General features: G+C 49.8%; 1 protein-coding gene across 2 annotated transcripts in view; it reads left to right on the top strand.

The window, feature by feature from the left end:
* The window catches only part of FXR2 (FMR1 autosomal homolog 2), a 32,840-nt gene extending 16,652 nt beyond the window's left edge, over positions 1-16,188 (top strand). The window contains exons 6-18 of one of the 2 annotated variants that reach the window (XM_053362216.1): positions 1,135-1,228; positions 2,073-2,189; positions 3,533-3,703; positions 4,065-4,143; positions 4,705-4,814; positions 4,987-5,058; positions 5,327-5,413; positions 6,585-6,801; positions 8,894-9,106; positions 10,544-10,744; positions 12,927-13,022; positions 13,140-13,246; positions 14,739-16,188. In XM_053362216.1, the coding sequence (XP_053218191.1) occupies positions 1,135-1,228; positions 2,073-2,189; positions 3,533-3,703; positions 4,065-4,143; positions 4,705-4,814; positions 4,987-5,058; positions 5,327-5,413; positions 6,585-6,801; positions 8,894-9,106; positions 10,544-10,744; positions 12,927-13,022; positions 13,140-13,246; positions 14,739-14,837 (1,663 nt within the window). In that variant the 3' untranslated portion in view covers positions 14,838-16,188. The remainder of the gene's footprint in view (positions 1-1,134; positions 1,229-2,072; positions 2,190-3,532; positions 3,704-4,064; positions 4,144-4,704; positions 4,815-4,986; positions 5,059-5,326; positions 5,414-6,584; positions 6,802-8,893; positions 9,107-10,543; positions 10,745-12,926; positions 13,023-13,139; positions 13,247-14,738) is intronic. The other variant, XM_053362215.1, reaches the window with a different exon arrangement.
* The last annotated feature ends 8,168 nt before the right edge of the window (positions 16,189-24,356 follow it).

Raw genomic sequence — 24,356 nt, 5'->3', positions numbered from 1 at the left:
GTTCTGCCCAGACACTGAGGTCCAGCTCCGAGGGAGGGCCTTCTGCTGGTTCCCTCATTGCGAGAAGCAAAGTTACAGGGAACCAGGCAGAGGGCCTTCTCGGTAGTGGCATCCGCCCTGTGGAACGCCTTACCTTCAGGTGCCAAGGAGATAAAGAACTGCACAACTTTTAGGAGACATCTGAAGGCAGCCCTGTTTAGGAAAGTTTTTAATGTTTGGTGCTTTATTATGTTATATATTCTGTAATCCGCCAGAGTGGCTGGGGATACCCAGCCATATGGGTGGGGTATTAACAACAACAATTGTGTGGGAGAGGGGGAGCTTGTCTGCCAAATCCACATTCTTTCCAATTCAAATCTCTTATCAGCCCACGTCTGCCTGGGATTGATTTTGCTTGCACTGTACAGACATTTGCTCCATCTGAAGGGAAAGAAGCCTAAGAGCTTCTTAACAGAAGGGAAGTAGGTTTCAGGAGGTGCGCTGTTGAATGAGTCAACTTTTCTGAATAAGCAATATGTAAGGCGCTGTGGGTTAAACCACAGAGCCTAGGGCTTGCTGATCAGAAGGTCAATGGTTCGAATCCCCATGACAGGGTGAGCTCCTGTTGCTCGGTCCCTGCTCCTGCCAACCTAGCAGTTCGAAAGCATATCAAAGTGCAAGTAGATCAATATGCACCGCTCCAGCGGGAAAGTAAACGGTGTTTCCGTGCGCTGCTCTGGTTCACCAGAAGCAGCTTAGTCCTGCTGGCCACATGACCCGGAAGCTGTACGAGATGAGCGCCGCAACCCCAGAGTCTGCCACGACTGGACCTAACGGTCAGGGGTCCCTTTACCTTTACCTTTAAGGCCTTCTTAAACCAAATGTGAAGGGCATTTCTCCATCCTCCAGCCCACAAATATATAGTAAGAGTTTTACAAACTAGCTCTGCACTGTCCTCCTCAAACGTTGATCGTAAACGTAGCCTGGCATTGAGACTCCCTGGGCTGCCTGCAATCTCAGAGATCTCTTGTAAAACCTGTCTCCATGTACAGATTCACAGGTCCACCGCACGTGGAAGCCTGAACTTTTAGCAGCTCAGGTTGGCGTCCACACTTTTCCGAAGCTTCTTACCGTTCCTCTGTTTCCTCTTCGCAGCTGCTCAAACGAGAACGTGCACAAGGAGTTCAAGAAAGCCGTGAGCGCGAACTGCATCTTCCTCAGTTCCACTAGCAGTGAGCTCGTCATCCTCGTAAGGGTCTTCCTCCTCTGTTCCGGGGGTGGCATCTGCCTGCTTAGCTGAACCAAGTTGGGAGGAAAATGCCTGGGACTTGTACTCAGAGCCGGAACCAGTGTGGCTCTTCACTTCCCTCTAGTGGCAGGAACTGCAGATGACCACTAAATGCGCAACTGCAACTTCTACATCTGCTTGGTGCAGCTCTTGCATATTTCTCGTCCAGACCTGTGAAGGATTTCTCGTTTTGCACTTGGGACATGATAAAGGGCGTCTTCTCAGGGTGGGGTGGGGTGGGGTGGGGGAGTTCTCTCACTTCAGAGGAAATGATCCTCTCCAGGACCTGTGGTTTCTGTGTTAAATTTCCTTTAATTTTAACTGGGTGGATGATAATTATTATTATTATTATTAATTTTTATTTATACCCCGCCCTCCCCAGCCAAGGCCGGGCTCAGAGCGGCTAACAAGCAATAATAAAAACAAGCGGAATGAATACAACTTAAAAACAACATTAAAATATTGAAACATTAAAATATTAAAATGTAGCTTCATCGCAGGAGGAGAAAGGAAAAGAAAGAAGAAAGAGGAAGAGGGAATCAAATTGGCTCCAAGCCAAAGGCCAGGCGGAACAACTCTGTCTTACAGGCCCTGCGGAAAGAAATCAGATCCTGCAGGACCCTGGTCTCATGAGGCAGAGCGTTCCAGCCAGAGTTGAAAAGGATAACTGACAGCTTGAATTCTTGTTAGACTGAACACATTAAAACCTGGTGGGGCAATTCTGTGTCATAGGCTCACCTGTGTTATTGGTTTGCCAGCACACGGCGGCCTAACTTAACGTTTCGCTCTCTCTCTCTCCTTGCAGTCCACAAACGAGTCCACCGTCAAGAGGGCGTCTCTGCTGGGCGACATGCACTTGCGCAGCATCCGGACTAAGCTGATGCTCATGTCCCGGAATGAGGAGGCCAACAAACACTTGGAGGTGAGAGAGAGAGAGAGGGGGGGGGGGACCCTCCAAGCGCCACAGCGCCCCCTGAGTGCAGGAGTGGGGAACGTCTCTGGCTCAGGACTAGCTGACAGTAGCTGCCATCCTGGGCCCGAAGGACAGGAGTGCCAAGCGGGGAGGCAGAAGGGTGCCTTTCTAAAAAGCGAAGCAGTGCTGGAGAATGCAGTGTTTCAGTTTGGGAGAACTCCCTGCCAGAAGATGGCCAGGGGCCCATCTGGTTCTCCCAGTTGGCCAGCCAGGTACCTCTTATGGGAAACCTGCAAGCAGGACCCCAGCCAAAAGAGCCGCTCTCCCCTCCTGCGGTTTCCAGCAGCTGGTATTTGGAAAGCACGCTTCTGCCTCCAGCTGTGGGCGCAGCGTTCTGTGAAAGTCACAAGCTTGACATAATATAATAATAATATATTATTTATACCCCGCCCATCTGGCTGAGTTTCCCCAGCCACTCTGGGCGGCTCTCAGTCGAGTGTTAAAAACAATACAGCATTAAATATTATAAACTTCCCTAACCAGGGCTGCCTTCAGATGTCTTTTAAAGAGAAGATAGCTGCTTATTTCCTTCACATCTGAAGGGAGGGCGTTCCACAGGGTGGGCGCCACCACCGAGAAGGCCCTCTGCCTGGTTCCCTGTAGCTTTGCTTCTCACAGGGAGGAAACTGCCAGAAGGCCTTCAGAGCTGGACCTCAGTGTCCGGCTGAAAGATGGGGGTGGAGATGCTCCTTCGGGTATACAGGACCAAGGCCATTTAGAGCTTTTAAGGTCAGCACCAACACTTTTAATTGTGCTCGGAAACATCTTGGGAGCCAATGTGGGTCTTTCAGGACCGGTGTTATGTGGTCTCGGCGGCCGCCCCCAGTCACCAGTCTGGCTGCCGCATTCTGGATTAATTGCAGTTTCTGGGTCACCTTCCAAGGTAGCCCCACGTAGAGCGCATGGCAGTAGTCCAAGCGGGAGATAACTAGAGCATGCACCACTCTGGCCAGTCTGCGGGCAGGGAGGGTCTCATCCTGCGTACCAGGTGGAACTGGTAGACAGCTGCCCTGGACACAGATTTGACCTGCGCCTCCATTGACAGCTGTGAGTCCAAAATAACTCCCAGGCTGCGCACCTGGTCCTTCAGGGGCACAGCTGCCCCATTCAGGACCCATGTGCCAGCCTTAGTTGATCCAGTCTAATAAGACCTGCTCTGTCCCCAAGTGTGGCTGCCTGGCCTGAATGTTGGGCCTTTTGTGGGGTGGTGAGGGCCCAGGCTTGAATAGAGAGGTGGGGCTCACGCGACTTCTGAGACCTGTTTCCCATCATGCCTCTGCCTCTCCCCCCAGACGAGTAAGCAGCTGGCGTCGGCATTCCAGGAGGAGTTCACGGTGCGGGAGGACTTGATGGGGCTGGCCATCGGAACCCACGGGGCCAACATCCAGCAGGCCCGGAAAGTGCAGGGCGTCACTGCCATTGAGCTGGACGAAGAGACCTGCACCTTTCGCATCTACGGGGAGGTAGGGGCCGGGGCTGCTTCTAGACTTCTGGGAGAAGAGGGGGTGGGCCGGGCTGCTTTCGTTTTGCTTGGTGCTGGTGTGTAGAGAAAAGGAACAAAGACCCACCTGATAAATGAATCCTGTGAGGGGGGCCGGAAACTCTGGTTGTGGGGCTTGGTAAGCAAGGCGGCTTTAACTGAGGAGGAACGAACTTTGGGGTCTTTTGGCCTGGAGGGAGAAAGGCCCGGCGTGTGGCTGTGCAGTGGGAGGATCTGCAAACAGTATGTCAGGCCTGAGCAGCCTTGGTGGCCTAAAACCTCGCAAGCCACCTGCATAGTGTATTGAGCTGCTTAGCATGCTGTTCCCTTTTGCTCCTCCGCAGACCCCGGAAGCCTGCAAGCAGGCCAGGAGCTTCCTCGAATTCTCCGAAGACTCTGTTCAAGTCCCTCGGAACCTAGTCGGTGAGTGAGGCGGTTTTCTAGCTCCAGGACGAAACCTGATGGAGCCTCCCATTCTTTCTCTCCCTTCACAAAAACCTATGTTTGTGAAACCAGATTTGGAAGCCAGTGCTAGCTTTGAGTTTGCTTGGGAGTTGAGTTGCAGCAATTCTGCTTCAGAAAACCCGGGATTTAGTTGCACAAGACATGCAGGGGAAGGTTCAGACCAAGGCACTTGGAAATCTGGTTGGCAGAGCTGTTTCTCAAGCAAAGATCTGTTGCATAGATTTTCCTCAAACAAAGAAGGGAAGGCCATCAATGATTTTCCTTCCCTGTCATTGGCAACGAGTGCAAATGTACAAGGGTGTGTGTGCAAAAAGGGGTTCTTTTTTGTATGGAGGTGTTGTTTACTAGTGGGTTTCCTCATCCATTGACCTGTCCCCCTCCAAGGCACTATGGTGCCAATTTGCAAGTGACTTGGCGCTAGGGACATAGAGTTAAGGCGGCAGAGCATCGTGCTATCAGCCTGTGTGTGCTTGATTTGCGCACGCCCTTCAACTCCCCGTCTTCATTTGCCCCCTGCAGGGAAAGTGATAGGCAAGAACGGCAAAGTCATCCAGGAGATCGTGGACAAATCCGGCGTGGTCCGAGTTCGGGTGGAAGGCGACAATGACAAGAAGAACCCCAGGGAGGAGGTAAATTGGGCTGCAGAGCGGAGAAGCCACGGCAGCAGCTTCTTCCTGTGTGGGTCCCCTGCCCCAGTTCCCAAGCCCCAGGTTTCCGTCTCTTCTCAAAGCCACAGTGTCCCACGTTTGCCCACGTGCCACGCCCCATCAAATCATCACATCTGCGTTTGTCTGCTTTCAGTCCTTGCTGGCTGGTCCAGTTTGTCCCCTGGCTAAAGCTGTCCAAGACACAGACATTGGACAAGAACCAAATGTATGTCTCTGACTCTTTCTTGCTTTCTTTCTTGGATCCCGATAATCTTTCCCTCTCGAAAACTCACACGGGCCTGCCCTCTGTCCCGCTCTGGTCGAAACTCTGCTTTCCCAGAGCACAAAACGTCATCCCTTTGGTTTAACTGGGATGCCTCTGCGGGGAACGTTGACTAATTGGCTTTAAAGCTGGCAGCCCTGGTAACCTCTCTGTCTTCTGCCTGGGTAAAAGGTGCCTGCTCTTTGCCAACCTCCCTGTCTCCTTTCCCCAGGGGATGGTCCCTTTCATCTTTGTGGGAACGCGGGAGAACATCAGCAATGCGCAGGCGCTGCTGGAGTACCATCTTTCCTACCTTCAGGTAAGGCCGCTGGTGTGGTTCTCCTGGGCTGTGGCGAGGGAGGATGGGGCCACGGGGCAAACCTGCTTCCATCGCCCTGGGGCCAGAGCCATCTTCGCCAGACCCCTCCATTTCGGGACACAGGTGCAGAATGTTGGAACTGCCGCCCGGTTCTGTGGACCTCTGCCTCTCCCCCCCCCCCAGGTGCTGACACGTTGATGTTTAAAGATCAGCATCATGGGAGGCCAGCTTTCTAGCTACCCCTCCTCCTTCCCCTTGGAATCTGCTGCAGATCTCTGAGCAAGATCACAGGACAGGTCTTTCCAGGACCAAGGGGAAACTGTCAATCTCCTTTTTTATTTTTGCTGTTGGGTGCTGGATATTGCTTACAGCACTGAATTTTGGGGGTTGGTTTTTTGGGGTATGTTACTATACTTACTGGGGACGTGGGTGGCGCTGTGGGTTAAACCACAGAGTCTAGGACTTGCCGATCAGAAGGTTGGCGGTTCGAATCCCTGTGACGGGGTGAGCTCCCGTTGCTCGGTCCCTGCTCCTGCCAACCTAGCAGTTCGAAAGCATGTCAAAAAGTGCAAGTAGATAAATAGGAAGGTAAACGGCGTTTCTGTGTGCTGCTCTGGTTCGCCAGAAGCGGCTTAGTCCTGCTGGCCACATGACCTGGAAGCTGTATGCCGGCTCCCTCGGCCAGTAAAACGAGATGAGCGCCACAACCCCAGAGTCGGCCACGACTGGACCTAACGGTCAGGGGTCCCTTTACCTTTACTATACTTACTATGGTTATAAAATTTCATTTTGCACTGTTTGGTTTTGAATTGCAGTCCTGTTTTCTTTGAGTGTGTGGTTTGGGGGGGGCATAGAAAGCGGCATACAAATAAAATGAGTGAAGTCCAGAAGGTGTAGCTGGGGTGCCCCCTGAATGCTTTTGTGCAGTTCTTTTGGGGAAGGCGCTTGGGGGCCCTGGAAGAGTCCATACCATTTGTGTCCTTCCTGCCCGACTTTCCCCCAGCTTTTTTCAAGCGCTGCTGAGAGACGGCCGGTGTAAATTCCACGGCACTCTTGAAGCAGACAGACACTCTTCCCTCCTTCTCTGCGAGGCCCTTGGCTCCTCACCGACTGGGGGGTGGGGTGGCGGCCTGGGGCCTTGTTCTCAACCCTTTCCCCTTCCCCCTGCTAGGAGGTGGAGCAGCTGCGCCTGGAGCGGCTGCAGATCGATGAGCAGCTGCGCCAGATCGGCCTGGGCTTCCGCCCCCTCTCCAACCGGTCGGATAAGGAGCGGGGCGGCTACACCACGGACGAGAGCACTTCCTCCTCCCTGCACGGCACGCGGACCTACGGGGGCAGCTACGGTGGGCGCGGCGGCCGTGGGCGCAGGGGCCCCAACTCTGGCTATGGTGAGTTGGGTGAGGCCTGCTGTATTCCTGGTGGCAAAGGACTGCGCCCAGAATATCTGGGGATTGCACAAATGGAAGAGCTCTTTGTATCACATTGATAACAGCCCACCAAATCAGCCGTTTAACATCAAATCAGTTGTTTAGCATCCCTCTAAATCAGCTGTTTAACATCAAATCAGTTGTTTAGCATCCCTCCAAATCAGCTGTTTAACATCAAATCAGTTGTTTAGCATCCCTCCAAATCAGCTGTTTAACATCAAATTAGTTGTTTAGCATTCCACCAAATCAGCCGTTTAACTTAAATCAGTTGTTTCGCATCCCACCAAATCAGCCATTTAACATCAAATCAGCCGTTTAACATCCCTCCAAATCAGCCGTTTAACATCAAATTAGTTGTTTAGCATTCCACCAAATCAGCCATTTAACATCCCTCCAAATCAGCCATTTAACATCAAATCAGTTGTTTAGCATCCCACCAAATCAGCCATTTAACATCCCTCCAAATCAGCCATTTAACATCAAATCAGTTGTTTAGCATCCCACCAAATCAGCCATTTAACATCCCTCCAAATCAGCCATTTAACATCCCTCCAAATCAGCCGTTTAACATCAAATCAGTTGTTTAGCATTCCACCAAATCAGCCATTTAACACCCCACCAAATCACCCGTTTAACATCAAATCAGTTTCGCATCCCACCAAATCAGCCGTTTATCCTCAAATCAGTTGTATAGCATCCCTCCAAATCAGCTGTTTAGCATTGGAAGCAGGAAAGACAAGTGGGAACAGGTCCACTCTCCTTGCTCCAGAACAACTGGAGGGCAGAACGTTAGCAGTTTGGGAAGAAGCTCTTGTGCCCGGTGATGGCTGTTGGATCAGGATAGCGAACTACCTGTGAGTGTGTTTAGTGGTGCCCCTTTCTGGATTGGGAATGAATATCTTCTACCTGGGGTGGGGAGGTTCTGTGGACAACCAAGTTCATTGCTCTGTGTGAAACGTGGTTGTGCAAGCATTGCCTCAGCTAGTGTGCTTGACACCTGAAAACTTGATGGAAGCGAGCTTATGGTTACAACCATTCGATTATGGGACACCTTCGCAACCGTAAGAGATTCAGGAAGCTCCACCTGTTGGACATTTTAAGCATCTTTTAAAAACTCATTTGGGACGCAGGTGGCGCTGTGGACTAAACCACAGAGCCTAGGGTGGCCGATCGGAAGGTCGGCGGTTCGAATCCCCTTGACGGGGTGAGCTCCTGTTGCTCGGTCCCTGCTCCTGCCAACCTAGCAGTTCGAAAGCACATCCAAAGTGCAAGTAGATAAATAGGTACCACTCTGGCGGGAAGGTAAACGGCGTTTCTGTGCGCTGCTCTGGTTTCGCCAGAAGCGGCTTAGTCATGCTGGCCACATGACCCGGAAGCTGGACGCCGGCTCCCTTGGCCAGTAAAGCGAGATGAGCGCCGCAACCCCACAGTCGTCTGCGACTGAACTTAACTGTCAGGGGTCCTTTACCTTTACTTTTAAAAACTCATTTGCCTATGTTGAAGATTAGGAGCATTTATCCTGCTTGCTGTGGCAAATTTGCTGCATGCTGATCTCCATTTGTGGAAATTTTACGGTATTTAGGATATTTCGACATTTAATACTTTTAGAGTCTTGTAAAGCAGTTAGAGCAGCCTTTCTCAACGTGTGGGTCCCCAGATGTTGTTGGACTACAACTCCCATCATCCCTGAGCTCTGGCCTTGCTAGCTAGGGGTGATGGGAGTTGTAGTTCAACAACATCTGGGGACCCACAGGTTGAGAAAGCCTGAGTTAGAGGTTTTGCTAAATGAAACAGTGAGTGCGACTTCCTGCCTGGAGGCAAGCAGTCTCCTGAAGCGTCTGTAACCTGAGGTACCACTGTATTTCTTGCTGGAAATGATAAACTGATTTAGGCCGCCAGCAGTCTTTCCCCCTGCTGCACAGGTTCACCTGCAGCATCCAGACTCAAAAAGGGGTGGGGTGTCTGCTGAGAGCAGCTTGCCGGAGCCCCTGCTCTAAGCCCCGCCACTTAAGTTCTCACTTGAGCCCCCTCTTTCCTCGCCTCGTCTCCCTAGCTACCAACTCGGACGTGTCCAACGCTTCGGAAACGGAGTCTGAAAAGAGAGAGGACTACGAGTGCCCGCCGCTCAGCGACCGTGACCATCGCCCGGAGGACAACCGCAGACGGCCAGGGGTGGGGCGGGGGCGGGGCCCCGCTCCGGCGCCTCGCGGAAGTAGCAGCAGTGGAGGAGGCGGCAGCAAGTACAGCAGCTCCTCCATCAGTTCAGGTACGAAAGAAGCGGAAGCCTTTTTGGGTTCCCCGCAGCCAGAAAGCAGGGGGGCGCTCCGTCACTCTTGTGTCCCAAACCCTGAGCAGGATGTTCATGGGCTGGGTGGCCAGCTGGATTCGAGCGTTGCTGTGACTTGGTGGGTGAACAGCCTAAAGACACCTCAGTGGCTGTTGAGCTCTGGATTTCCTATACAAAGGCCTAGGACAGGGTGGTCTAATATATGGTAGCCTTCGAGGCCTTTTTTTGGAACATTTGACACCCTAACACTGCCCCCCACAAAACCAGGTGAGCAAAGCTTTGGGAAGGCAGCGAGAGGACCCTCTGACAGGGTCCTAGAGTCCTCCAGCCTCCGACCCAAAGCCTATTTCGCATTTCCCCAGCTTTGGGAAGGAGCTGGGAGGCCTCTAGGACCATAGCTGTCAACTGACAGATTTGAAAATAAGGGACCAGCAGCCTTGAAAATAAGGGACCAGCAGCGCCGGTTTTTAGCCCTTTGTTTCCAGAGGTTGCTGCTCAAGACACCAGCCGATGAAACACTGCAATGAAATAACTACAAGCAGCAACCACTTTTTGCGCAAAACGAAGTCCAAGCTACGAAGATGCTGCTGCAGTTCTGTATCTTTTCTCTCGTACTCCATCTGCAGCTCTCAATTCCTTCAGGTGGGGCGGGAGGAAGGGGGGGGGAAATAGCGCCCAAAGTAAACCCGCGGATCAGACCATCTATGCTAGTCTACCACTACAAATCTATGGGAGAAGCGTTTGCGGTCCTTCCCTTGTGGCCCTTGGAACACCTGCCTGCGCCTCCGCCTCCGCCTCTTCCTCCTCTCTCTGAACTGCTTTCTCTGTGGTTGCCCTCGCTCTCCTCTCAAGGCTCCTCAGCAATTCATAGGCCATGCCAGGCTGCCCATCTCATTTGGGTCCTTCGATGGAACAGCCGCAGTACGGCCTAGCGGCAGCGGCGATGGGCAGAGGGGAGGCCCCAGGCAGAGATGCTCAGTTCGGCGGCCGCGAGGAGGATGGCGAAGGAAGGGCCCGAGGCTCCCGCCAGTCCCGGCAGGGAGGGGTTCCTGGGGGCCGAGGCTGGTGAGAGGAGGCCAGAGGGGGGCAGACCGGGCAGCCAAGCAACACAGTTGGCCGGCAGGGAGGGAGGGAGAGGAGCTGCTTCCTTTGAAACCCGGGAAATTTAAGGAACATCGATCAATAAGGGACAGCAGCGGGACACGGCGCTGGGATAAGGGACTGTCCCTCCAAATAAGGGACGCTTGACAGCTATGTCTAGGACCCTTCTTCAGAGCCTTGCACCTCTTCCACTAAGCCTGGTGCCTCGCTTCTCCAGCCTTGGGACGGCGGGCTGAGGGGGCGGGCATCAAGTTTTGACTTCCCCACCACTTTGCACAGCAAAAACAGTTGACAGGCGACCTCTTCCCTCTGCAGTATTGAAAGACCCCGACAGCAACCCTTACAGCCTGCTGGACAACACCGAAACCGACCAGACCGCGGACACGGACGCCAGCGAGTCGCAGCCTGTCAGCAACCGCCGACGTCGGTCCCGCCGGCGCCGCACTGACGAAGACGCCACCATGATGGACGGAGGCCTGGAGTCGGACAACATGTCTGTCAACGAGAACGGCCTGGGTGAGTGGAGGGTGGGGCAGGCCCATTCCCAGCTGTAGGTTTTGGGGATCAAGAAGAGCTAGGAGATGTGGAAGATGGGGCTCATGGGTCTTTTTCCTGGTGGAGGGGGTCAGTCTAACATGGTTCTGGTCGCCCCTACCTGCCTTCCCCGCCCGCTTTTAAATGCCTGCTGAAAACCTTCCTATTCCTGTTTTGAAGTATGGCTGCAATATGGCTATATACAGATTTTTACAACAGAGCGATATAGAAATATCTTTGTGAATAAATAAATCCAGTGCTGTGCCTACTTTGCTTTTAAAGTTGCACCTGTGGTGGCTGGAACTGAGGGTCTGATTCTGCTCACGTTTGGCCAGTTGAGTGCCATTGTCAATGAGACAAAAGGGGCCATAAATCCTTAACGCACCTCTTTATCCTGACCTTTGACACTTGAGGGGTATATTTTTAAGACCCACCTTGTTTTTGTGATCATAAGTTTTTGTAAACTGTTTTTAATATTGTCTGTAGTTTGATGCTGTAATGCACCCAGGGACCTTAGGGCAAAGGGAGAGTTATTTTTATTATGAACGAAATAATATTTCATTAATATTAATGTAAGCTGATGGGATCTGAGCTGACTGTGACTACCCAGGAAAGAGAATACACAGGTACCACAGGTATGAAGTTTACGGCATGTAATGCCTTAAGAGAGAATATTATGAAAATGATATACAGGTGGTACATGACACCAGTCAAGCTTGCAAAAATCTATCACTTGCCCGATAATAAGTGTTGGAAATGTAAAGAAACTGAAGGTACATTCTTTCACCTTTGGTGGACGTGCCCAAGGATAAAGGCTTTCTGGGAGATGATATATAATGAAATGAAAAAGGTATTTAAATATACCTTCCTGAAGAAACCAGAGGCCTTTCTCCTGGGCATTGTCAGCCAATTGGTGCCAAAGAAGGATAGAACTTTCTTTATGTATGCAACAACAGCAGCAAGAATACTTATTGCAAAGTACTGGAAGACACAAGATTTACCCACACTGGAAGAATGGCAGATGAAGGTGATGGACTATATGGAACTGGCGGAGATGACAGGCAGAATCCGAGACCAGGGAGAAGAGTCGGTGGAAGAAGATTGGAAGAAATTTAAAGACTATTTACAGAAATATTGTAAAATTAATGAATGTTAGAATGATGTTGGAATGAAGTTAAGTGGTTTTAGCAGCAATGTTATTAAGGTCTATGTAAAAATGGATTGTTAATAGATGGGAACTTGAAGTAATAATATACTAAGATTAAGGATTAAGATAAGAACAAAAAGGGAAAGGATTTGCTGAATTAACTGATTAATTAACTGATCTGGGATGCAAAAAAGGGAGGTGTGAGGAGGTCCGGGAAACAAGTGAACGAAAGACAAGATATGGAAAGACTGATTGGTTTTTAATTGTTATTCTATTTTTTCTGTTTTTTGTATTTTATTTCCTCTTTTTTGTGTTTTTTTTTTTTGTATTATTGTAATTTTGTTTGAAACTTTAATAAATATCATTTAAAAGAAAAAGAGAATACAGTGGAACCTCGGGTTAAGAACTTAATTCGTTCTGGAGGTCTATTAACCTGAAACTGTTTTTAACCTGAAGCACCACTTTAGCTTATGGGGTCTCCCGCTGCCGCCTCGCAATTTCTGTTCTCATCCTGAAGCAAAGTTCTTAACCCAAAGTACTCTTTCTGGGTTAGCGGAGTCTGTAACCTGAAGCGTGGTACCTCGGGTTACAGACGCTTCAGGTTACAGACTCTGCTAACCCAGAAATAGTACCTCGGGTTAAGAACTTTGCTTCAGGATGAGAACAGAAATCGTGCTCCGGTGGCGGCAGCAGGAGGCCCCATTAGCTAAAGTGGTGCTTCAGGTTCAGAACAGTTTCAGGTTAAGAACGGACCTCCGGAACGGATTAAATTCTTAACCCGAGGTACCACTTGTAATATAGCAGAACTGTGGAGATGGAAGGCGCTCCCATCTAGTCCAACCCCTGCAGTTCAGGAATGACAGACCTGGGGGTTGTGATAGGGAGCGCAGCTCAGTGAGAGCCCATTGACAGGCTGCGTGGGGAGGGGTTTGGAAGGCCGGCCATAGAGGAGTCACTCAGGTTGACAGACAGCCTTCCTATCCCTCCTGAGTATGCCCTGCCTTTTCTCTCCGCCAGAGGAAGAGTCTAAACCGCAGAGACGGAACCGAAGCAGGCGCCGACGCAACCGCGGCAACCGTGTGGACGGCTCCATCAGCCGGGACCGCCAGCAAGGTATCGCCATTCGGCCTTCCTCTCTTCCTTTGGGGAAGGTTCTGCGCCATCACCTGCTTGGGCTTTTCCGTGCGTGACCTTGTTTCTTTTTCCCCCCTCCCTCCCCATCGCCAACAGTCACCGTAGCCGATTACATTTCCCGAGCAGAGTCTCAGAGCCGTCAGCACCCACCGCGCAAAGAGAGCCGAGAGAAGTCGTCGGAGGACAACGCACCCAAGCAGAAGGTGAGCAAAGGCCGTTTTTGGGGCAGGGTTTTGGAGAGCTTTGTGCCTCGTGCCCCAGAAGGCTCTGTGTGTGTGTGTTCTACAATTTGGGGCACCTGGAACAAAAACGTGGCAGCTTCTGAGAAAAACAGCAAGAGGTTTTTCTTTGTAATATTTGGGGTGCGGGGAGCCACAAAAACCAATTTGGGCTTGTTGCCGCAGCTGCCGTCAGGCTGCTGTGATCCTGCTCCTCAGCCCAGACTGGGAAGCCTGTGATGGTGAAACAGGATTTTGCACATTGATGCTGCGCCATCTTGACGCCTCTGTGAAGTTCTGATCAGGTGCAATAATGTCCTTTTTATACAGAGTGTGGAAGAAGATGGTTGAGAAGTGAGAGAACAACCATTTTGGGGGAAGTTTATTTTAAACGTGTTTTAAAAAAAAGTCGTTTTGCTTTTTTATTTTATTTTAAAGTAAGGTTTCAGCAGCTGTTCAAGTAACATTTTTTCCGTCCAAGAAATAAACACCGTAGCTGAAGAAAAATTGTCACCATGAAAGAAATATAAAGATACTACAGTGGTGCCTCAGGTTAAGAACTTAATTCGTTCTGGAGGTCCGTTCTTAACCTGAAACTGTTCTTAACCTGAAGCACCACTTTAGCTAATGGGGCCTCCCACTGCTGCCGGAGCACGATTTCTGTTCTCATCCTGAAGCAAAGTTAATAATAATAATAATAATAATAATAATAATAATAATAATAATTTATTATTTATACCCCGCCCATCTGGCTGAGTCTCCCCAGCCACTCTGGGCGGCTCCTAATCAAGTGTTAAAAACAGTACAGCGTTAAATATTAAAAACTTCCATGAACAGGGCCGCCTTCAGATGTCTTCTAAAGATAGGATAGCTGCTTATTTCCTTCACATCTGAAGGGAGGGTGTTCCACAGGGTGGGTGCCACTACCGAGAAGGCCCTCTGCGCTGGAGCTCTGTGTCCGGGCAGAATGATGGGGGTGGAGACGCTCCTTCAGGTATACAGGACCGAGGCCGTTTAGGGCTTTAAAGGTCAGCACCAACACTTTGAATTGTGCTCGGAAACGTACTGGGAGCCAATGCAGATCTCTCAGAACCAGTGTTATGTGGTCCCGGCGGCCGCTCCCAGTCCCCAGTCTAGCTGCCGCATTCTGGATTAATTGCAGTTTCCGGTTCACCTTCAAAGGTAGCCCCACGTAGAGCGCGTTGCAGTAGTCCAAGCGGGAGATAACCAGAGCATGCGCCACTCTGGTAGGGTCTTAGCCTGCGTACCAGGTGGAGCTGATAAACAGCTGCCCTGGGTTAGCGGAGTCTGTAACCTGAAGTGAATGTAACCTGAAGCGTCTGTAACCCAAGGTACCACTGTATTTCTTGCTGGAAATGATAAACCAATTTAGGCCGGCTGCAGCCATGCCTCTCTCTCAAGTTTTCTGGGCCTGCCAAAGGGGTCACTGGTTTGCTTTTTGTGGCTTCTCCTCCAGGTTGAGACCACCAGCAAGGTTGTCAACGGCCCTACGGAGAACGGCGAGCATGCTGCCGCCAGCGAGGAGGTGGCTGCCCTGGTGAACGGCGTGTCCTAAGCTCGCATGCGTGCGGGGCCCCTGCCCCAAGTCGCAGCCGGCCGAACCCTCCTCTGAAACGAAAGCGATCCCTACTTTCCACCTGCTTGCAACATCTTAAAGAGAAAACGAAATAAACACCACACCAGTCTCTTGTTTAAGAACAAAACCATTATTTAAAAAAAAAAAAAGCGAAACGAAACAAATTGACCCGAATCCCAAGGTAATGATGATCTAGCGCTCGTTAAAAGCTTGCCAAAGATGGGATACTCTTCTTTACCACAGCTCTTAACACATCCTGGTTAAGCTTTCAGCAGTGGCAGCCAGACAGGGCAGTGAAAAATTCAAAACGAAACCCCTCTCTTTTCTTTTCTGCCCTCTTGTTATGTCAAAGGGGGGGGGGAATCTCTGACGCTACCTGAGCTCGTAACCCCCCTCCCTTTTCTTAGAGGCGCACACAGCGTAGGGGGAAAAACTACTATGACTTAACATGCATCTGTTTTTGGTGACTTATAAGAGTTTTTTTCTGTTTAGAAACAAAAATGTGAAGAGAGAAAATAAAAAAATAACTGGCTTTTCAAAACTGGAGAAAGGAGAGGGGGAAGAGAAATCTGTGCCTTCTGATGACGATGCAGACACACACACAACACACACCACAAGGGCGCAAAAGTGCTCTTGTGGTTTTTTTTTTTTGTTCCCTTTCCTCTTTGACTAGTGAAAAATCAAAGGCGAGGTCACGTCCGGGAGAGCGAAGCAGGAAGGCTGGCCCGCCCAGGGCACAGAGAGGGGTCCTGAGGTTGTTTTGGGCTGTGCGCCCCTTTCCCCACCCCAAAGGGGGGGTTCTGGCCACGGAGAGGTAGGACCCTCTTCTGCAAACCAGGAGACGGGCGAGGCGGTGCTCTGCTAGGGAGAAACAGGAGACGCGAGGCACCTGCTTTGTAGGCCCACCCCAGACCAGTAATCCTTTTCTTAATTTCCCCCCCTTTGATTCTTAAAAACACTGTGGAAGACAACAGCAAAAAGAGAGGAAAACGCCAGGCTTTTAGGGCGCAAGCGGACGTGGCGACGTCGCTCCTGGCGCGGCTTGCCTTGAGTTTGTGTGTTTGTGTGTGGGGGAAAAGGGGGGATTTGATCTGTGACGGTTGAGACTATTTATTTTTCACTGTACAGTATTTAAAAAGAGAATAAAAAACCCAACTCTTGAAAAAAACAACGCCTAAATACCAAGGTTGCTTTCTGTCCTGCCTGCCATGTTTTCTCTGTCTCTCTTCTCTCTCTGCCCGGTGGGGGGCGGCTTACGGAGAACGGAGCCCCCTCAGCCGGTGACTCCTGCTGCTCAGGCCTTCAATAAAATGCGACGAGTCTTGCCAAAGTTGGTGGTGCGGTTTTGTCCGACGTCTACAGCCTCTGCACACAGAGAGGGGAAATGGGGTGAGATGTGGGGGGGCGTGTTTGGAAGGGGTTCTGCCCTAGCCTTCAGCCTGCTCATGCCCAGGGGCTCCTGGCATTCCTTACAAGTGGATATTTGTGTGAGGGACAGAGGCTGTTCCCCAAGCTAGGTGGACGAGAAGTCTGGCTAACTTAACAGCTTACCTGCGGAAGGACAAAATTTGGTGGTTTCTAGAACGAGCGCTGTCTGGGAAGGAGGGCCCCATGACTGACGTTCAGAATCGTAGAATTGGATAGGATCGTACAATCATAGAAATATAGACAACAATCACACGAGGCAGGCAGTCATCCACTGGGAGCTTCCTGGCTGAGGGGCAGAATTCGAACCCGGACCTCCCAGGTCCTAGTCCGACACACAAGCCAAGATGGGCTGCTTTTGTGCAGCCCTCTGAGACGTTCCTTCATCTAGTCTCTCTGCCTTTCCTGGGGTGCTTTTCCCTGGCTGCTGTCCCAAAACTGACACTCTTGCGGGGGTCAAATTGCACCTGCCAGTTCCTTTACAAAGGTAAAATTTGCAGGTGGTGCCCTGCCTGCTTTTGCCTAAGGAGGGGAGGAAATGTGGGGTGGCCCTCTAGCTGAAAAATATCTCTGGTACATATATTAACAAATCAATGAGACACACTGGGTGGACTCATCATGGCACTGTCTTGGAAAGATCCTTTGCTCCGCTGTCATCCTGACACTCCTAGAACTGCAGAATCGGAATAATTCCTGATGGAGAGCCCAGGGACAGGCTCTTGCTGTCTGAAAGCAAAGTCCTAATGCGTGGGTAGGCAACCTAAGGCCCCGGGGGGCCTGATCCAGCCCAATCGCCTCCTCAATCCGGCCTGCGGACTGTCCAGGAATCAGCATGTTTTTACAGGAGTAGAATGTGTGCTTTTATTTAAAATGCATCTCTGGGTTATTTGTGGGGCAAAGGAATTCGTTTTTTGTTTTCCAAAATACAGTCCGGCCCCCCACAAGGTCTGAGGGACAGTGGACCAGCCCGCTGTTGAAAACATTTGCTGATCCCTCTCCTAATGCTTCGCCTGAATCTCATTTGAATCCATTGGTTCGAGTCCTAACTGCTGGAATCGTGGCAGATTTTACGCAGGTGCACAAGAGTGGGCAGGGCTTGGAATACATCACTCTGGCCCATTGTTGTTTACTCGTGTCCGCCTCTTTGTGGCCCCCTGGACCAGAGCACGCCAGGCACTCCTGTCTTCCACTGCCTCCCGCAGTTCAGTCAAACTCATGTTGGTAGCTTCGAGAACACTGTCCCACCATCTCGTCCTCCGTCGCCCCCTTCTCCTTGTGCCCTCCATCTTTCTCAACATCAGGGTCTTTTCCAGGAAGTCTTCTCTTCTCATGAGGTGGCCAAAGTCTTGGAGCCTCAGCTTCAGGATCTGTCCTTCCAGTGAGCACTCAGGGCTGATTTCCTTCAGAATGGAGAGGTTGGATCTTCTTGCAGTCCATGGGACTCTCCAGAGTCTCCTCCAGCACCAGAATTCATAAACATCCATTCTTCAGCGATCAGCCTTCTTTATGGTCCTGCTCTCCCTTCCATACATCACTACTGGGAAAACCAGAGCTTTAACTATACGGACCTTTGTTGGCAAGGTCTTAGGCGGCTAGTCCTAGTCTTTATAACCCTGTACCTTCTTCCAGAAGGCAGAAGCTGAAAGAGATCATTTCCAGGATGCGCACTATCCTGCGCTATCTCTGCAGCTTTCGTATGGCACCTGGAAACATAGATTTGATCCAAGGTGGGAAGAGGGCACCCAATTATCCTCCCGGTCGGGGGTTCAAATCACCGCAACAGGGTCAGCTCCCGTTGCTCGGTCCCTGCTCCTGCCCACCTAGCAGTTCAAAAGCACATCAAAGTGCAAGTAGATAAATAGGTACCGCTCCGGTGGGAAGGTAAACAGCGTTTCCGTGCGCTGCTCTGGTTCGCCAGAAGCGGCTTAGTCCTGCTGGCCACATGACCCGGAAGCTGTACGCCGGCTCCCTCGGCCAGTAAAGCGAGATGTGCGCCGCAACCCCAGAGTCAGCCACGACTGGACCTAATGGTCAGGGGTCCCTTTACCTTTTTACCATAGTTCAAAAGCATCCATTCTTCGGCGATCAGCCTTCTGGCCTGCAAGCCTCCCAGCATCCTTTCTCCTCCCCCCCTTCCACAGGTAAGTCTGCAGGTAAAGGAGGAAGGGGCTAGGCCCACCCCTTCTGTTCTTCCCACCCCAATCTCTCCAGTATCACAGAAATGCGCATTCAGAAGACAGAAACTGCAGGTGGGGTGGAGGGACATGCTATTTTGGGGGGCGGAGTTCCTGGTACCACCTGAATGACTCACCCTTGGTGCAGGTTCTGATCCTTGGCTGGGCTCTTCCTCTCCACTTGCCCCCCCCCCACGTGAAACTGGCTGTATTGTAAAAGACAAATGAGGGTAAAATTGGGTAAAATTCAAAATTGGGAAAGTAGTACGGCAAGGCTGTATATTGTCTCCCTGCTTATTTAACTTACATGCAGAATTCATCATGCGAAAGGCTGGGCTGGATGAATCCCAAACTGGAATTAAGATTGCCTGAAGAAATATCAACAACCTCAGATATGCAGATGACACAACCTTGATGGCAGAAAGTGAGGAGGAATTAAAGAACCTTTTATTGAGGGTGAAAGAGGAGAGCGCAAAATATGGTCTGAAGCTCAACATCAAAAAAACGAAGATCATGGCCACTGGGCCCATCACCTCCTGGCAAATAGAAGGGGAAGAAATGGAGGCAGTGAGAGATTTTACATTCTTGGGCTCCATGATCACTGCAGATGGTGACAGTGGCTAACAAGCAATAATAAAAACAAGTTGAATGAATACATCTTAAAAACAAGATTAAAATACAACATTAAAATGCAACCTCATCACAGGAGGAGAAAGGAAAAAAGAAAGAGGGGAAGCGGATCAAGTTGATTCCAAGCCAAAGGCCAGGCGGAAGAACTCTGTCTTACAGGCCCTGCGGAAAGAGATCAGATCCCGCAGGGCCCTGGTCTCATGAGGCAGAGCGTTCCACCAGCCTGGGGCCAGTGTTGAAAAGGCCCTGGCTCTGGTTGAGGCTAATCTGACTTCCTTAGGGCCCGGGACCAATAGGGTGTTGCTATTTATGGACCTTGAGGCTCTCCGTGGGGCATACCGGGAGAGGTGGTCCCGTAGGTACGAGGGTCCTAGGCCATGAAGGGCTTTAAAGGTCAAAACCAGCACCTTAAATCTGACCCTGTGCTCCACCGGGAGCTCCGGCGGGAAGGTGAACGGCGTTTCCGTGCGCTGCTCTGGTTCGCCAGAAGCGGCTTAGTCCTGCTGGCCACATGACCCGGAAGCTGGACACCGGCTCCCTCGGCCAGTAAAGCGAGATGAGCGCCGCAACCCCAGAGTCGTCCGCGACTGAACCTAACGGTCAGGGGTCCCTTTACCTTTACTACTTTGACGTGCTTTCGAACTGCTAAATTGGCAGGAGCACGGACCGAGCAACGGGAGCTCACCCCGTCGCGGGGATTTGAACTGCCGACCTTCTGATCGGCAAGTCCTAGGCTCTGTGGTTTAACCCACAGCGCCACCCGTGTCCATAGAACAGGACCCAAATCACAGGATTCAGAAGTCAACAAAGGAGCTTCTGACTAAAAATTAGAAAAAAAATTCTGATGGTGAGAGATCTTTGACCCTGGAATGAACCCCCTTCGGAAGGCAGTGGAGATTCCTGCATTCCGAATCTTCACTTCTAAGATTCTACGAAATGCCATAAAATGATAATAATCTCAGGGGTGGTTTTTTTCAGCCAGTGGGGTGTTTCTGATAGCCTTGCACAGACAGGAAAGACATTTCCCCCTCTAAGTCAGGGCTTAAAATCAACCCCCAGCCCCACCAAAAGCCTATGGCTCATCAAACTTCAGACCACAGGTGGGTCAGACCCCTGGGAATGACCTCCTCTTCACTTGCTAATGAGGCTGTTAAGCCCTTGCAGCAAAAATGAATATTCAAACACTCCACTATCAGGGCTTTTGAGAGGATTACAGCACTCCTGGAGTTTGGGGCGGGAGGAAAAAACGAGGCAGGTGTAAACAGGTGGAACATTTTTGGGAAAGGGGAGGAAATCTCCATCAATGTTTCAAGCAACAGCAGGATGCACTAGGCCTGTCCTGCAGGTTTTTTAATGGGGCGACTGACGGACTGCAACTCCCGTCGCGCTTTGCCTACTGATGGCTGCTTTGAGTTCCAAGTTGCAGACAGAGACCATCTTGCCTGCCTAATAATAATAATAATTCCTCCCCCAGCATTTTATTTTTTTATTGTTGTTGTTGTTTAGCCGTTTAGTCATGTCCGCCTCTTTGTGACCCCCTGGACCAGAGCACGCCAGGCCCTCCTGTCTTCCACTGCCTCCCGCAGTTTGGTCAAACTCATGCTGGTAGCTTCGAGAACACTGTCCCACCACCTCGTCCTCTGTCGTCCCCTTCTCCTTGTGCCCTCCATCTTTCCCAACATCAGGGTCTTTTCCAGGGAGTCTTCTCTTCTCATGAGGAGGCCAAAGTCTTGCAGCCTCAGCTTCAGGATCTGTCCTTCCAGTGAGCACTCAGGGCTGATTTCCTTCAGAATGGAGAGGTTGGATCTTGTAGTCCATGGGACTCTCAAGAGTCTCCTCCAGCACCAGAATTCAAAAGCATCCGTTCTTTGGCGATCAGCCTTCTTTATTAACATTCTTATATTACATCGGTAAACATTGTCATATTACAGTACAGGACTTACCATAATATAATTTCCAACGTGTATACAAAAATTATATACAAATTTTATATACCTAGAAAGAAAATGAAACAAACAAAAAAAGTAAGAACAAAGAAGAAAAAACAACAACAATTTTTTCCAAAAATCATATACATACCTACACACTAGACTTCCTGTCTATCCTGCTGTATATTCCTTTTTTTACAAATGAACGTACTCTTATTATTGTATATTTCTTTACATATTATCTAATACATACCTATATCAATCTGTGCTCTTAGTCTTATTTCTCAACTCGGTCTCACTCCAACGTCAATCGAATGCTGGCATAGATAGCGATCCTTTACTGTATTTTTGAACATATGTTTTATATCCATCCCATTTTCCCATAGATTTTTGTTTTGAATTGCCTCTCAGGGTATTTGTTAACCGCGTCATTTCAGCAGATTCTTGTAGCTTGTAATGCCAGTCCGTTATTGTCGGGGCTTCTTGTTCCTTACACCCCTTTGCCACCAAAGTCTGAGCTGCGGCCGCTGCATAATAATAAATTTTATTTATACCCCGCCCTCCCTAGCCAGAGCCGGGCTCAGGGTGGCTAACACCAATAAAATCATAGTAAAAACATAACAGGGGGGAAAGATAGAAGGGGGGGAATTAAAATACAGGTTAAAATGCAATTTAAAATGTAGCAGGGCAGTTGGGAGCAGAGGCTTCCCAGTCCAGCCGGCACCTGGAAAGGATGTCAGATCTAACATTGTTCACAGAAGCAGAGAACTGTTGAGTTGGACAGGGCACCCCAGTGGCCATCTAGTCCAACCCGCTGCAATGCGGGGCTCGCAGCTAAAGCGTCCTTGACAGATGGCCGCCCGACTTCTGTCCATGGAGGCGCAGGTCAGTTCTGTGTCCAGGGCAGCTGTCTACCAGCTCCATCTGGGACGCAGGATGAGACCCTCCCTGCCCGCAGACTGTCTCTCCAGAGTGGCGCATGCTCTGGTTATCTCCCGCTTGGACTACTGCAATGCGCTCTATGTGGGGCTGCCTTTGAAGGTGACCCGGAAACTGCAACTAATCCAGAATGCGGCAGCCAGACTGGGGACTGGGAGCGGCCGCCGGGACCATATAACACTGGTCCCAAAAGACCTACATTGACTCCCAGTACGTTTCCGAGCACAATTCAAAGTGTTGGTGCTGACCTTGAAAGCCCTAAACAGCCTCAAAGGCCCAGTAGACCTGAAGGAGCATCTCCACCCCCATCGTTCTGCCCGGACACCGAGGTCCAGCTCTGAGGGCCTTCTGGCGGTTCCCTCATTGCGAGAAGCAAAGCTACAGGGAACCAGGCAGAGGGCCTTCTCGGTGGTGGCGCCCGCCCTGTGGATCGCCCTCCCAGGAGATGTCAAAGAGATAAACAACTACCTAACTTTTAGAAGACATCTGGAGGCAGCCCTGTTTAGGGAAGCTTTTAACGTTTGATGCATTACTGTATTTTAATATTTTGTTGAAAGCCACCCAGGGTGGCTGGGGAAACCCAGCCAGATGGGCGGGGTATGAATACTATATTATTATTATTATTATTATTATTATTATTATTATTATTATTATTAACCTCCAGTGAAGGACAGGAGAGTCGACCGCCAGCTAAAGTGAAGCAAAATGCAGAAAACTTCAGGTAGTGATAATTAGATTGTTCAGAACAGCCTCCCAGGACAAAAAGTAGTTTATATCATGGAAACAAGAAGAAATGCCAACGAAAGAAGAATGGCAGACGAAAATAATGGACTGTGCAGAATTGGACAAAATGACAGGAAGGATTCGAAAACCTGCGGGACCAGAGATTTACAGAAGATTGGAAGAAGTATGTGAATTATTTGAAGAGCAACTGTAATCGACAAATTATGCTAGTAGGACTACAAGAAGTTTTGTAAGGAGGGATACCGGTATATGAAGTGCTACAAAGTAGATAGAGATACAGTGGTACCTCAGGTTAAGTACTTAATTCGTTCCGGAGGTCCGTTCTTAACCTGAAACTGTTCTTAACCTGAAGCACCACTTTAGCTAATGGGGCCTCCTGCTGCTGCTGTGCCGCCGGAGCACGATTTCTGTTCTCACCCTGAAGTAAAGTTCTTAACCTGAAGCACTATTTCTGGGTTAGTGGAGTCTGTAACCTGAAGCGTATGTAACCTGAGGTACCACTGTACTGGTTATGAGTTTGAAATGTAACAGGGAAAATAAGAAATGTATATTAAGAGATTGGATTGGAAAATTTTCAGACAGGACTGATGGAAGTCAAAAAAATTGAGTAAGATGTAAAAATATGTTTAATTACTGTTGAAAATGGTATGTTAAAAAAACATATCTATCATCTATCTATCATCTATCTATCTATCTATCTATCTATCTATCATCATCATCTATCTATATCTATCTATCTATCTATCATCTATCATCTATCATCTATCATCTATCTATATCTATCTATCTATCTATCTATCTATCTATCTATCTATCATCTATCTATCTATCTATCTATCTATCTAATCTATCTATCTATCTATCTATCTATCTATCTATCTATCTATATCTATCTATCTATCTATCTATCTATCTATCTATCATCTATCTATCTATCTATCTATCTATCTATCTATCTATCTATCATCTATCTATCTATTATTTTATACCATCCTAGCATTGGTAAGACAATTGGCATATTAACTAATTGGCCAATGCTCCAAATTTTAGTCATTTTCCTATTTCTTTTCTCTTTATCCACATTCTCAAAGACATGCACGATATTCTTCCCGTACCGTCATATATATATATTTCCCCCCCGAACAACAAGCCTGTGAGGTAGTTCAGGCAGGAAGGGACTGAGCCCAAAGCGAGCTGCCTTCCTTGGGGCAGCAGGGTGCGTCTGCTCAGTCCTAAAAAGATAAAGGGACCCCTGACCATTAGGTCCAGTCGTGGCCGACTCTGGGGTTGCGGCGCTCATCTCGCTTTACTGGCCGAGGGAGCCGGCGTACAGCTTCCAGGTCATGTGGCCAGCAGGACTAAGCCGCTTCTGGCGAACCAGAGCAGCGCACAGAAACACCGTTTACCTTCCCGCCGGAGTGGTACCTATTTATCTACTTGCATTTTGACGTGCTTTCGAACTGCTAGGTTGGCAGGAGCAGGGACCGAGCAACGGGAGCTCACCCCGTCATTGCGGGGATTCGAACCACCGACCTTCTGATCGGCAAGCCCTAGGCTCTGTGGTTTAACCCACAGCGCCACCCGTGTCCCTGCTCAGTCCTAGCCAAACTCTAAATCTTATGCCACAGTGGATGAGCAAAATGCACTCTAGACATGCT

This window comes from Podarcis raffonei, chromosome 13 (genome assembly GCF_027172205.1).
Source record: "Podarcis raffonei isolate rPodRaf1 chromosome 13, rPodRaf1.pri, whole genome shotgun sequence".
Taxonomy (NCBI): domain Eukaryota; kingdom Metazoa; phylum Chordata; class Lepidosauria; order Squamata; family Lacertidae; genus Podarcis; species Podarcis raffonei.
The sequence above is the reverse complement of the archived record's forward strand: the minus strand, read 5'-3'. Positions and strand labels throughout refer to the sequence as shown.